Here is a 13,984-nt window from a genome sequence, read left to right on the forward strand (position 1 = left end):
CCCTGCTTTGAGGTTGGGAGCCCGTGTTGCAGGCGACGCTTTAGCCGCGCGTCCTGCGAGCGGGGTTGGACTAGATGACCCCTTGGGTTCCCCCTTCCAGGTCTGCGACGCTCTCCGCGATCACCGCTCTCGGCGCGCGGTCCTTTGGCCTCGGGGGCGGGGCGGCAGGCGAAGCCCCGCCCCCTCCCTTCACGTGGCCAGGCCCCTCCCCTCGCCTCGGATTGGTCGGGCGTCGGAGGCGTCGGCGCGGCTGTGGCCCGGCGGCGAGCTGCGTGGGATGCCCTCGGCTGCGGGACCCGAGGCGGAGCTGAGGAGAAGTTGGCCGGGGGCCCGAGAGGCCATGGCGGTCAGTGGGGGCGCCACTTTCTCAAATGGGGGTGGGGCTGGATGGGGGGGGGGAAAGGGTGGCCTGGCCTGGGCTTGCCGGCATCCCGCTCCCCGCAATAAGGCGGCCGGGCGCCTCTGCCGGGTGGTGGTTTGGCTTGCTCCCGAGTAAGCACAAGCAGAGTTGCAGGCCCTCACAGCTTGGGTGGGAGGGGGACCGCTTCTCCTCTCTGGCTGGGTGGGTGGGAGTCGGGACAAGAGCCCTTATTCATTGTTATTTATTAAACTTGTATACCTGGGGAGGTGGGATGGGGTTGGAGGGGGGTTTGTGGGGGTTGGAGGGGTGTATGGGGGTAGGGGACCGCTTCTGGTCTCTGGCTGGGTGGGTGGGACTCGGGACAAGAGCCCTAATTCATTGTTATTTATTAAACTTGTCTACAATACCCGTGATGGGGTGAGCTCCCGTTGCTCGGTCCCAGCTCCTGCCCACCTAGCAGTTCGAAAGCACGTCAAAGTGCAAGTAGATAAACAGGTACCACTCCGGTGGGAAGGTAAACGGCGTTTCCATGCGCTGCTCTGGTTCGCCAGAAGCGGCTTAGTCATGCTGGCCACATGACCCGGAAGCTGTCTGCGGACAAACGCCAGCTCCCTCGGCCTATAGAGCGAGATGAGCGCTGCAACCCCAGAGTCGTCCGCGACTGGACCTAATGGTCAGGGGTACCTTTACCTTTATTTTTTTTACCTGGGGAGGTGGGTAGGGGTTGGAGGGTGTGGGGGTGTGGTGGGCGTATGCGGGGTGGGGAACTGCTTCTGATCTCTGTCTGGGGGAAGAGTAGAGTTGGAAGGGACCCCCAAGGGTCATCCAGCCCAACCCCCTTGTAAGGCACAATCTTTTGCCCAATGAACCTGCCACCCTGAGATTAAGAGCCCCATGCTCTACTGACTGCTCCATGGAGGGGCTATGTACTACCTTTAGGATTAGCCTCTGAATAATGGTTGCTGGGGAGTATTGTTATGTTCATGTTGTTGTTGTTGTTGTTATCATTCTGTTGTTATCATTCTGTTGATTTATACCCCGCCTTTTGCCTTGACAGGGACACAAAGCAGCTTATGAATAAAATAAGAACAGCAAAAAACATATGGGGGGGGGGAAATCATTAACAAACAATTAAACAATAGAATTAAAACTGTGTGTATTAAAAACAGATAATAATAAAAACAGCATAGCCCCAGCCCTCTCATTAAAAGCGGTCAGTTCCTCAAAGCCTGCTGGAATGTGAAGGTCTTCACCTGCTAGCAGAAGGACACCAATGAAGGATCCTGCCTAACCTTGCTAGGGAGGGAGCGCCAAAGTCTGGGAGCAACCACCGAGAAGGCCTTGCTTGCAGACTTCTTGTAGGCATCTAGTTGGCCAGGAAGTTTGATGGGACGGGCTTTAATCTGATCCAGCAGAACTCTTCTTATGTTCTTATGCTTTTAAGTCAGCTGGAGAGTCAACTAATAGTCAGTTGCTGGCCTTCAGTTGTTCACAGACAGGTGGCCTTATTTCAAAGCCAATGCCACTATATTCTCAGAGATGCTACAGTGGGAATGTTGCCACTGCTGTTGGATGGGTTGGTTCTGGAACGTTCCGGGATCTTCCCTTGACTGATTTCTCAATACTGAGAATGGTCAGTATTTTGTGAGAAGCGCGGCTGAAGATCCGATTGTTTCCAGGCGTGAAATTGCAGCGGAAATCTTGATTTCCTAGACATGTTCCTGTCAACGACAAGCCCTTTTGAAGTCCCAAAGGACCCCCTTAAATATCTGAAATTGAAATTAATGGGATTTAAGGCACGAGCCTGTCAAAAGCAGCATTTCACATATAACTAACAGCACAATTCTATAAATCCTTTTTGGAAGTGAATTCACTCTTCTGTGGGACGATTCCCTAGTGAGGGTGTTTGAAGCCACAATAATACCTGGATAAATCACTGCCATTATCCTAGCGCAAGTTAATGTATAGATCAAAAATCCCATGGGTTTCTGTTCTTGAGTATTTGAGGGGCTGGTTCGTGATGACATCATTAATTCATAATATTATAATTTAATAATTATGTTATTCATTGGGATTTTAAGCTGTGCTTATCTAGGAGCATTACATGCAGGACTGTAGCGTCAGTGTATCGAGGATGCAACGTAACAGACTAATGTATTCGGAAGGTACATTATGTGTAATAAACCAGGATGGTATTTTGTGAGGTTTTACATGAGATTCCTGAGATTCTCATTTAAGGATGGTGACGTATAACTGAAGACACCTATATAAGTATTCTCTTGAGAGATTTACTGCAAAGTAACACATTCCTCAAGACACGAGGAACAACTTTCTGGTAGTATTAGCGGTTTGACAGTGGAAAATATAGCTTTGGGATGTTGTAGACACTTTTTTGGTGAGATTGATAAGTATTGGCACGAGGGATGCTGTAGCTGTGGATTTTCTGCACTGACAGGGTTGGGCTAAGCTGCCTATGAGTTCCCTTAACATTTCTACAACTAGTTGAAATCATGCACAATTGTCACAAGACTTCCAACAGGCTTAAACATGTGAGAGGCATTGCAGCACATTGGCGTTAAATTGCAACTTGTTGAGTATTTTGACCAATACCATTTATGAAAGCAAATCCTGAGATGAGCATAAAAAATATGTATTATGTCTTTGCTGGGGCTAATACATCTCATTTAAAGTCTTTTCCTTTTAACATTGCACTGTTTTCCTTTGAAGATGCACCCTGTGGTGAAAGCCTTTGTTTGTGGCTCCATCAGTGGGACCTGCTCTACCCTGCTATTCCAGCCGCTAGACCTGCTTAAAACCCGCCTGCAGACCCTACAGCCATCTGTCAATGGGTAAGCATTTGATATTTCAAGAAGAGACGGACGCTTACGCCCTTGGTATTAGAGGTTTGGAATAGAGACAGAATGAGAACAGAAGAGGGTGAAAAGCGTTTGGCAAATGAAGTAGGAAAGGTCTTCCAAAAGGTGTTGCAAGACCATGAGGGGAAAGAGCATATTTCAGCCTCCGTTTTTAATCTAATAAATGCATTTATAGGGTGGTCTCAGTCACTAGATAACCAGGATGATTAATAATTAGTAATTATGATCATGGGCTGTGACTGTGTGCAGTCACCTTGGCTTACAATGAGGTTTCCAAACTTAAAAAATCGTCCCGATTGTATGTCTGAGCCATTCCTGTTTTGAGTGACTGATCTAGCTAGAAACAAAATAGAAAATTCTTTCCAGTAGCACCTTAGAGACCAACTGAGTTTGTTCTTGGTATGAGCTTTCGTGTGCATGCACACTTCTTCAGATACACTGAAACAGAAGTCACCAGATCCTTAAATATAATCCTTAAATATCTTAAATATTTAAGATCCTTAAATATCTGGTGACTTCTGGTCTCTAAGGTGCTACTGGAAAGAATTTTCTATTTTGTTTCGACTATGGCAGACCAACACGGCTACCCACCTGTAACTGATCAAGCTAGAGCTGTCTTGAAAAACATGGATCATTTTTACCGGAAGCCCTGAAAAGCCATTCCCACTGAAACAGCAAGTACTCTTGATACCATGAACTAAAATGTAAGCACATGCCAAAGTAGTGTACAGTCATACCTCGTGTTGCGTACATTCGGGATACGCACTCCCGCACCCTGGAAGTGTTTTCCGGAGGGCGCGACCGCCGGATGCGCAGAACGCTTCTGCACACTTCACACATGCGCAGAAGCGCTCAAATCGCACGACTTCCAGTTTTACGGTTTTTGTTCGAGTTATGCACGCCCGCGTAATGCACGGCGACCTGGAACGGATCACGTGTGTAACCCGGGGTTCCACTGTATTGGCCTTTTCATGTAGTGTTGTCATAAACTAATATGTCAGTGGTCAATAGAGAAGAATGGCAGGATTCAAACCTCTTTGTTTATTAAATGGACATCAAATAACTTGTTCAGGGAAGCAGGAATGGCTTGGTGTACCTGCTCGTCTCTGGAGGGCTTTGGCCAACGGAAGGAGGAAAGGATTATTTTGCAGTGTGTTTCCTATCAATAGACTGTTGTGATTATGTGTGCCTGTTTTTAACCTCCGATTTGGTTTTCCTTGCAGATCAGGCCGTGTTGGCATGGTAACTCTGTTCTTTAAGGTGGTTCGCACAGAAAGTATACTGGGGCTGTGGAAGGGTGTTTCTCCGGTAAGTTGCCTAAATAAAACAGTGTTTTTCTTTTCTTTTGGATTTGTTGGAGTTAACCTTTTGTCTCCTTGTGAGACGAACACCCTGTTAACAGAAATAAAGGAACATGACTAACTTAATACCATTAATCTCCATGGCTCTGCTCTGAGTAGGTCTAAGATTGTAGAAAATGTAGTCTCGTGTTTACAGTGTCTTGAATTGTGAGCTGGCCACGTAGCTTGAAAAGAAATAAATATGCAATAGAATTTCCGTTGTGGTCTTACCACTAAATGCTTTCTCTCTCCCCACTGTTGCCCTTTCATCTCTTCGCAGTCCTTTGCAAGATGCATTCCAGGAGTAGGGATTTACTTCAGCACTTTATATATGATAAAACAGCATTTTCTGCTGGATCGTTCTCCTACAGCCCTGGAGTCTGTTTTGCTGGGTGGCACCTCACGTACTGTAGCTGTGGTTTCAATGATGCCTATCACTGTAGTGAAAACACGGTACGAGGTGAGTTTTGTAGCCATTTTTTAAAAAGAAAATGGCTCTACTAGTCCCTCAACCGGTTCGTATAGGTCAATTGCTGCCTTTCAACTATACAGCCCAAGGACACTTTCGTTGTAGGTGTTCAATTTCACTTTTGTGTTTGGTTTGCAGTGTGGAAGGTACGGCTATGAAAGCATTTATGGAGCCCTGAGGAGCATCTATCGGTCAGAAAGTGTCCAGGCCTTGTTTAGCGGTCTGACTGCAACACTCCTGCGTGATGCGCCCTTTTCTGGCATTTACTTCATGTTCTACACGCAAACCAAAAAGATAGCACCGTATGGTAAGGGTGATTGTAATGTTGTCCTCACAGCTTTCTGTTCCCGGAATTTAAATTGTAGGGTTTAGATAAGGTACATCAGGCTTTTCCAGCAGGATCAGGATGAGCCGTTGAAGCATTTATTCACCTGGTTGACCAAAGAATGAGCTGCATGACTGAATGGTGGGTTGACAGGCCACATTTCAATATTTGTAGCAATGTAATTTTGCTTGGAGAATATTTGCTATGCACCAGTCATTGTTGGTGTACGTAACTGCAGATTGCTACACTCAAGAGAGTTGGCAGAGTTTTGGAGATATGTCATCTTCTTGTCACCTGATAACTGGGGAAGAATATTTCTATGCATGATTGTTTCTGTGATTTAAATTTAGTCATGGTGGATGCTGCTTCTAAAACACCCCTTTTAAACATAGTCCTTTGCTTATAGTCTATTCTATGCCTGGTCTCTTTGCAACCCTGTCTTAAGCATGTTTATTTAAAAGAAAAAAATGTCTGTTGCATAATAGAATTGCGGCCTTACTCTGCAGGGGGAAAACACCATGATATAATCTGCTGAGTAATCTGTTTCGTCAGCTACCTAGCTGTGCCAGATTAGCACTGAACACTGTAAGGTCCAGGAAGTTACAGCAGAGCACATTTCTGAGTCAGCAATGGGATGATGCCACAGTGAAGTTGAATGCCCTTGAAGCTGGCTTGGCAGACACCTCTTACTTTATTTATTTATTTGTATGTTTTAATAGGGCTGTGACAAACGCTCAGTGCTGGTTACTACTTGTTTGAAATGTCAGAGGCAATTTGAAAGCATGCTGCAGGGAAATCAAACAGAAAGTCTTAAGGACGGTAGTCAGCTACATTTAATGAACAGAACTATGTTAGGTTCATTGATTTCAGTGGGTTTGCTTTGAGTAAAAACCTGCTCAGAATAGAGCAGGTCATGTGGCAAAGTTTGGGAGGAATAAGCTGAGTTTGGGTAAAGGGGCTGGCGAGTTTTTGGACAATTTAAAAGATAGGATAAGGAAGATGGGACAAGCAGCTCTGGATGTAAAATTGGGCTAAATTTAAGTGGGGGAACAGTTAGGGAAATGTGACAGGTTGCTTAAGGAAGCTGAAATCTCCTTTTATCCAAGTACATTTTAGGTGGAATAAGTTACTGAGGTTTTAAGATGATTAAGAAAGATTTGGCATAAGACTTTATGATCGTCCTTTTATCCTGCCGAGAGCTAATTGTGAAATGGTTTTTTGCTCGTTCTTTTCCAGACCAAGTGGACCCAGCACTCTCACCTTTAGTGAACTTTGGCTGTGGGACCGTTGCAGGGATTCTGGCATCGCTGGCAACTCAGCCTGCTGACGTCATCAAAACCCACGTGCAGGTGTCATCCGACAGACACCTCCGGATGCGCCAAGCCATTGCCTTAATCTTCAGGGTAAGGTTGAGTTTGCTCATTAACTAATCACATTTTTACCGTATTTTTTGCTCCATAAGACGCACTTTTTTCCTCCTAGAAAGTAAGGGGAAATACCTGTGCGTCTTATGGAGCGAATGGTGGTCCCTGGAGCTGAATTGCCCAGGGGCCAAAAGCAGATTGTGCTTTTTATTTTACAAAGAGAAAAGGGAGTGTTGAAAGGACCCCGCTCAGCAGCTGATCAGCTAGAGATCGGGAGAGAGATAAGAGTCCCGGCTCCCTTTCAGCCCCGCCCTCCTTTGTTGAATGTGCTGCAGAGGGAGGTTGTTTGTTTCCCCAGAACATGTGACTGGCTGATTAGATTATCTGTCTGGAAACAGTAGAAATGGCTCCCTTTCCTTAAGATTTTTCAGAAATGTGAGTTAAACCCCATTAAAATGGGGCTTTTCCTCTTTGCTTTTCCCCCTTTGCAAAAAAAGCTGCAAAACCTTTAGCTGATCCTCAAAAAAACAAAAAAACAAAAACAAAAAAAAAACCCTAGGGCTTTTCCCTTTGCAAAAAAAAGCTGCAAAACTTTTAGCTGATTCTCAAAAAAGGCCTTTTGCCTTTGCAAAAACAGCAGCAAAACCTTTAGCTGATACTCCAAAAAAAAAACCCCAAAACCCCAGGGCTTTTCCCTTTGCAAAAAAGCTGCAAAACTTTTAGCTGATCCTCAAAAACAAAACAAAAAACAAAACAAAACAGTGCTTTTAGAGGAGGAAAACCAGGAAAAAAAAAATTTCTTGTTTCCTCCTCTAAAAATGAGGTGCGCCCTATGGTCCGGAGCGTCCTATGGAGCGAAAAATACGGTATACTGTTATTTTTTCCTAAGGCATTGAAGGCTTTCCAGCTATGTTTGAGGCAGGAGTAGACCGGGGTCATCGGCTGTTCTTATTTTTATCTGTAAGCCACCTTGAGTCCCTGTTAGGGGGAAAAGGCAGAATAACAACAGATGCTCAGAACCGCAGATTGAGCTTGGATAGGACTTTGGCCTCGCAGCTTGTCCCTTGCCTGTCCTTGCCTAGAGAGTGTTCAGCGATGTGAGCAACTCTCTTTCCAGAAAGGTGCATTATACCACTATATAAGAAGAAGAAGAAGAAGAGTTTGGATTTGATATCCCGCTTTTCACTACCCAAGGGAGTCTCAAAGCGGCTAACGTTCTCCTTTCCCTTCCTCCCCCACAACAAACACTCTGTGAGGTGAGTGGGGCTGAGAGACTTCAAAGTAGTGTGACTGGCACAAGGTCACCCAGCAGCTGCATGTGGAAGAGAGGGGAAGAGAACCCGGTTCCCCAGATTACGAGTCTACTGCTCTTAACCACTACACCACACTGGCTCTATATCTGACCATTGGACCTAGAGCTCAGTATCGTTTGTGTACTGAAACTGGGAACTTCTACATGCAAACCCTGTTCACGCATTGTGACCCATTCTCTAGGCTTGCTAGCTCCTCACTCTCCCCTCCAAAACTATACTGAATTTTTACAAATTTTACAAATTCAGTATAGAATCACTGCACGTCAACCTTTTGGACTTGGCATACATTGTTTTGACTTTACAACTTTGTTTTGGTGTTGCAGAATTGTGAGAGCGTTGTTTTGTGTATGCATAGACCTTCCCTGACATCTCCTACATGTAGAGAGATTGCCCATTACAGTCGTACTTTGGAAGTAGAATGCCTTGGCACTCGTACGTTTTGGCTCCCGAATGCCGCAAACCTGGAAAATGGTGTTGCGGTTTGCAAATGTTCTTTGGAACCCGAACATCCGGCACGGCTTCTGATTGGCTGCAGGAGCTTCCTAAAGCCAATTGGAAGCCGCGCCTTGGTTTCTGAACGGTATTGGAAGTGGAATGGAAGTCGTTTGACTTCCGAAGTACGACTGTACCAGGTCTGAAAGAGCACTTTGGCTCTTACACTGGCAGAGCATACTTTGATGGCTTGCTTTCAGACAGAAGCAATTCTGGGCTAGCTCTGCTCTGGGAACAAATGGTTGTAAACCATATCTTTGTCCTTTGGACACACAGTTAAAAGGGAGAAAGATAACACAACCCTTCCCAAGAGATCTATTTAGTTTAGAAATAGTTCATTAAGCTAAGGTATCACTGAATGATGCACTTGTCCTGCTCTTTACCAAACTAGATCTTCTATGGTTCTAGTATATCCTTTTGAATAATTCCTAACGTCATTCAAAGAATAGCTGTTGAACAGTTTCTTTTGTTAGGTTTCTATGCTGATCAGCTGGACCCATACAAAATGTTTTCGTCTTCGCAAGTGAGAGAATCTGTCAAGTTCCTTCATAAGCATTTGTGCCTAAGCATTGTTGTGTCCATAAGGCAAATGCTTGCCCCCTTTTTTGTAAGCATTTGGTATATGTTTTGCTAATCATTCTGCAACATGAGAATACCTTACTTGGGACTCTGATGTTATGGTGTAGACACACTGCCATCTAGGTTAAGGGAACAAGAGCAAGACATAGGTTTGGCTCAAAGGACTACCTGCTTAATGAATGCACACATGAATTTCCTTCCTTCTCACCTGTCTGGCTAGGGTCATAATTATATTGACCATTCTTAACCCTGACGAAATTGTACACAACTCCGTTTCAGAAACCTAGATTTCCTTTAAACAGTTTGAGCACCCCCAGATTCCTTTCATCCAGCTTTAGCAAGAAACCTGGGGAAAGGAATGTGGAGCGTTGTTAACACCTAGTACAGTGATGGCGAACCTTTTTGAGCCCGAGTGCCCAAACTGCAGCGGAAAAAAAACTTTTTTATTTCAAAGTGCCAACACTGCAATTAAACCTGAATATCGAGGTTTTTAGTTAGAAAAAACTCCTACAGTTGTCCAAACATTTGCAGTCTTAAAAGTAAAAGTAAAACACAATAACAAAGTTTTCAATGTTACAGTTTTTTATTGAAAAAAACCATAAACTCTACATGTGCATGTATTTTAGACAAAGGGATACTCAACTTGTAATAATGATTATATGCCAGACTGACATTGTATGGAACAAGCCTTGTTGTTGTTGTTCAGTCGTTCAGTCATGTCCGACTCTTCGTGACCCCATGGACCAGAGCACGCCAGGCACGCCTATCCTTCACTGACTCTCGTAGTTTGGCCAAATTCATGTTAGTAGCTTCGAGAACACTGTCCAACCATCTCATCCTCTGTCGTCCCCTTCTCCTTGTGCCCTCCCTCTTTCCCAACATCAGGGTCTTTTCCAGGGAGTCTTCTCTTCTCATGAGGTGGCCAAAGTACTGGAGCCTCAACATCAGGATCTGTCCTTCTAGTGAGCACTCAGGGCTGATTTCTTTAAGAATGGATAGGTTTGATCTTCTTGCAGTCCATGGGACTCTCAAGTCTCCTCCAGCACCATAATTCAAAAGCATCAATTCTTTGGCGATCAGCCTTCTTGATGGTCCAGCTCCCCCTTCCATACATCACTACTGGGAAAACCATAGCTTTAAGTATACGGACCTTTGTCAGCAAGGTGATGTCTCTGCTTTTTAAGATGCTATCTAGGTTTGTCATTGCTTTTCTCCCAAGAAGCAGGCGTCTTTTAATTTCGTGACTGCTGTCACCATCTGCAGTGATCATGGAGCCCAAGAAAGTAAAATCTCTCATTGCCTCCATTTCTTCCCCTTCTATTTGCCAGGAGGTGATATTTAGATAGTTTGTTACTATTTCAACTTTGATTCAGACTGAAACAATATGCATATGATCAGGATGTCAAGTACTTATAGAGCCCAGTTCTGAACACTGCATCTGAAATTGTGTCCAAATGGTATTTGTGGATCTTCGTGAACAGATGGAGACACAGGCAGAAGTAGAACATTGACAGAATTTTTATATCGAATAAATAAATGGATCACTTTAACAGAATATGTGCTAAAATTAAGCTGCTGGTCAGGCAGATATATGTGTTAGCATAGTGGAAATAACTCATCTTATGCACAGTCTCTGAATAGCAGTAACAGATAGAGATTATAGTGCTGCTCCAAAAGGTTTTCTTTTTCTTTTTCCTTACAAGCATTTCTAGGGGCAAGCAAGATGTGATGTTAAATGTGTCTTTGCATCCAGTGTGCTGGCTTGCTGTTATTATTTTAAATGCAAATAGCATCAATTGGGGCAGTTGATAATAATCAGGGCCACAGCAGATGGAGAGTTCAACCCTTTCCACACCTATTGTGGTCCTTATGAAAACCACCCCTTTGAAATTGCTATTTGCATTGGTAGGAAATGCAAATGTTAACACGGGAGGCTCTCTCCAAAGCAAATTAGGAATTGACCTCAGAAGAGCAACAGTCCTTAGGGCTGCAGCATGGGAGGAAATGGTTAAATTGCCTCTCCATGCCTGCTGTGTCCTTCATAAATATCCTTTTTGCCCCCAGCAAGAAGAGATGTTTTTACAATGCAAACCCACATCCCATCAGGAGAATATGCAATGCGGAGGGGAGAAAAGAAAAGAAAAGTGGAGTGGAGAAGGCTGAAGGAAATATATCTGGGGCTGGGGTAGAAGAAATGGAAAGGACGCAAAGAGGAGCAGGAAAGGAGGAAGGGAAAGGGACAGAAAGCGAACGAGAATCAGGAGGAGGCTGAAGGAGACCAGCAGCGCAAAAGGAAGGGAATATGAGGAGCGAGGGGAGAGAAAAAGGGCGAGAAGGGGCGAAGGTGCCCGAGGGAGGGGCAACAGAGAGAGAGAGAGAGAGAGAGAGACGGCCGGGTGTGGATGGAGGGAGGGAGGCAGGGAGGCGCGAGAGGGAAGAGCGAAGCCTGAGAGGCAGCAGCACAGTGAGCAGCGCCGTCTCCACTCCCCCCCTCGCAGCGCTCAAAAGGAGGGCTTCCCCCTCACCCGCCGCCCCTGGCCCAGCCCCCGCTGCTGTTACCTCGTCGTCGTCGCCTCGCGTCGAATCCTCCGCAGCAGCCAGCAGCAGCAGCAGCCAAACACCACTGGGACAGGCGCCAAGGAGGGAAATTGCTGCTGTCTGCTGCTGCGCCTGCGCTGGCAGGACGCATGAGCAGAGCTGTGCGGCGGCGCCATTTCCCCGCCCCTGGCGTGCCAGCAGAGAGAGCTCTGCGTGCCAGCTGTGGCACGCGTGCCACGGGTTCGCCATCACTGACCTAGTACCATGTGATAATTTTCATTAAGTGATCCTTGCCTAGCTAATGCTAAACCCATAGGTAACAGAGGGAGTGTCTCATTATTATTTTTTTATGATTTTCAATTTTATATATTTCATTAATTTTATAATCATTTTGACATTTCAAAACTTGACTTCCTTCCCCCTCTTTCTGCGGTTCCTTAAATTTATTTTTAATATTTTCTGAATATCCAAATTAACTTAATTTACTCATTTATTCATCTACTTTAAATAGATACTATAAAACTGCAGGTTATTACAGTAATCCTGCCAATGTTCTTATCTGTTTACAATTTATTTGTAAATATTCAATAAACCATTTCCATTCTTTTATTTAAAAAAGTTTGTTATCTTGATTTCTTATTTTTCTGGTAAGTTTTGCCATTTCTGCATATTCCATAAGTTTTTGTATCCATTCTTCTTTTGCTGGGACCACTCTTCTTTCCATTTTGGGGCAAGTAACATTCTTGCCGCTGTAGTCGCATACATGAATATATTTCTATTATGAAATCTCTAACAATTTCTGTACAGTTTGGGTAGTTCTGTCCCTATAATCCCAGAAGGAAAACTTCTGGGTTTTTTTTTTACAAAGAGGGAGAGTCTCTAGACAGAATAAAAACCCGATGCAGAAGCGGATAGGAGAAATGGTAGCAACTGTGACAGCTTTGGAAAACGTTGACCATTCATTCAAATTTGGGGTTTTTTTTCTTAGAAAATCCTTTAACCACCCTAAGCTTTAATTTCTAACTGAAAATCACACTTGGTGAACATTTGCTGCAGCATTAATGTGCCATGCTGAAGGGTTTGCATGCTTAACAACGGCACTTTCTTCTTTCTCCTCCTACAGGATTACGGATTAATAGGCTTTTTCCGAGGTGCCGTCCCAAGAGCTTTGCGGCGAACGCTGATGGCGGCCATGGCGTGGACTGTCTATGAACAGATGATGTCTAAAATGGGCATAAAATCCTGAGTGAGTTCTGCCGGAGAACAAAGCGGCCTAATCCAGTTCTTCCCACTCGCTGCAGTTGCTTTGTGAAACTGGTGGCCTGATCCATATGGGAGGTGACTTGCACCCGTTTGTGGGGAAACGCCGCCTAAGCCTGTGGAACAGGTTTCTATAAGTGAGACAGAGGGGAGCAAAATCTTTCTTTGGTTACGACGGGAAGAGCATTCCAGGGAGACTGACATACGAGTGCACATTTTTGTATCGGGTGCATGTGTCAGACGTGCTGCTAAGGCCCACCTTCTTCAGAAAAAAACCCTTTCCCAGAAGTCCCCTTCAGCCTGAGCCGCTTCCAAAGAGAACACAGGAAAGACTCTCAAGAAAGCGATGTTGGGATGGCTGAGCCTAGCACCCCGAACCGGTGACTCCTGAATTGTGTGCTGACTCTCCTGCCTGCTCTCCTCTCGAGTAACACGTTCTGCTTGTACGCCCAAACAGAAACAGGGTAAAGAGGAGAGGCGACAGGAAGTGTGTCTGTTTCAGAGCTTGTCTGGTGCAGTTGTTAGTGTGCTTAAGAAGGAACGAACAGTGCCATTGATTGAAAGCAACAGTGGGACGCAGAATCATAGCATTCCTTATTATAAAAGGACAGGGAGCCTGTAGACTTATTGCTGTTTGTTGGACTACAAACCCCATCATCCCTATTACCAGAAAAAAACCCTGACTATTACCAGTGTTGGCTGAGGCTGATGGGAGTTGATAGTACTAATGGAAGGATACAGGTTCCCCATCCCTGCCTTGTAGGATTGCTTTAGTGTGCCAAACCCTGTAGTTTAAATGGTTGCCATTAAGCGCTCCTGTGTCTCTTCAGTCTTCTTCCTCTGTGTGCATGAAACAGTGGAAGAACAAATCTCCTTAAGGCACAGCTCAGGAGTCAAATGTTGGGACAAATCCCTCTTAAGCTATCTGTTTAAATGTTGCTGTTCGTCCAGCTGCCTTCAGCAAGGGGGGCTGTCCTATCTTGCTGTTATTTAGCTTTCTCCTAGCTGAGTATTGCCTGACTTTCTTCCTCCTTTGCACTCCTTCCTCCAGCGATCAGCTTCGGAGG

At 45.0% G+C, this 13,984-nt stretch overlaps 1 protein-coding gene across 2 annotated transcripts; it reads left to right on the forward strand.

Annotated features, from left to right (window-relative positions):
- The first annotated feature begins 219 nt into the window (after nucleotides 1-219).
- On the forward strand, nucleotides 220-13,441 carry SLC25A38 (solute carrier family 25 member 38). 2 transcript variants are annotated; one of them, XM_033165036.1, is made up of 7 exons: nucleotides 220-346; nucleotides 3,089-3,210; nucleotides 4,461-4,545; nucleotides 4,858-5,037; nucleotides 5,185-5,353; nucleotides 6,608-6,774; nucleotides 12,781-13,441. In XM_033165036.1, the coding sequence occupies exons 1-7, from the start codon at nucleotides 278-280 to the stop codon at nucleotides 12,901-12,903; spliced, it is 915 nt and encodes a 304-aa protein (XP_033020927.1). In that variant the 5' UTR covers nucleotides 220-277; the 3' UTR covers nucleotides 12,904-13,441. The 2 variants fall into 2 exon arrangements, with proteins under 2 accessions (XP_033020927.1, XP_033020928.1); XM_033165037.1 differs by lacking the exon at nucleotides 220-346 and adding an exon at nucleotides 684-706.
- The last annotated feature ends 543 nt before the right edge of the window (nucleotides 13,442-13,984 follow it).

Source organism: Lacerta agilis, chromosome 12, assembly GCF_009819535.1.
Source record: "Lacerta agilis isolate rLacAgi1 chromosome 12, rLacAgi1.pri, whole genome shotgun sequence".
Classification (NCBI taxonomy): Eukaryota; Metazoa; Chordata; class Lepidosauria; order Squamata; family Lacertidae; genus Lacerta; species Lacerta agilis.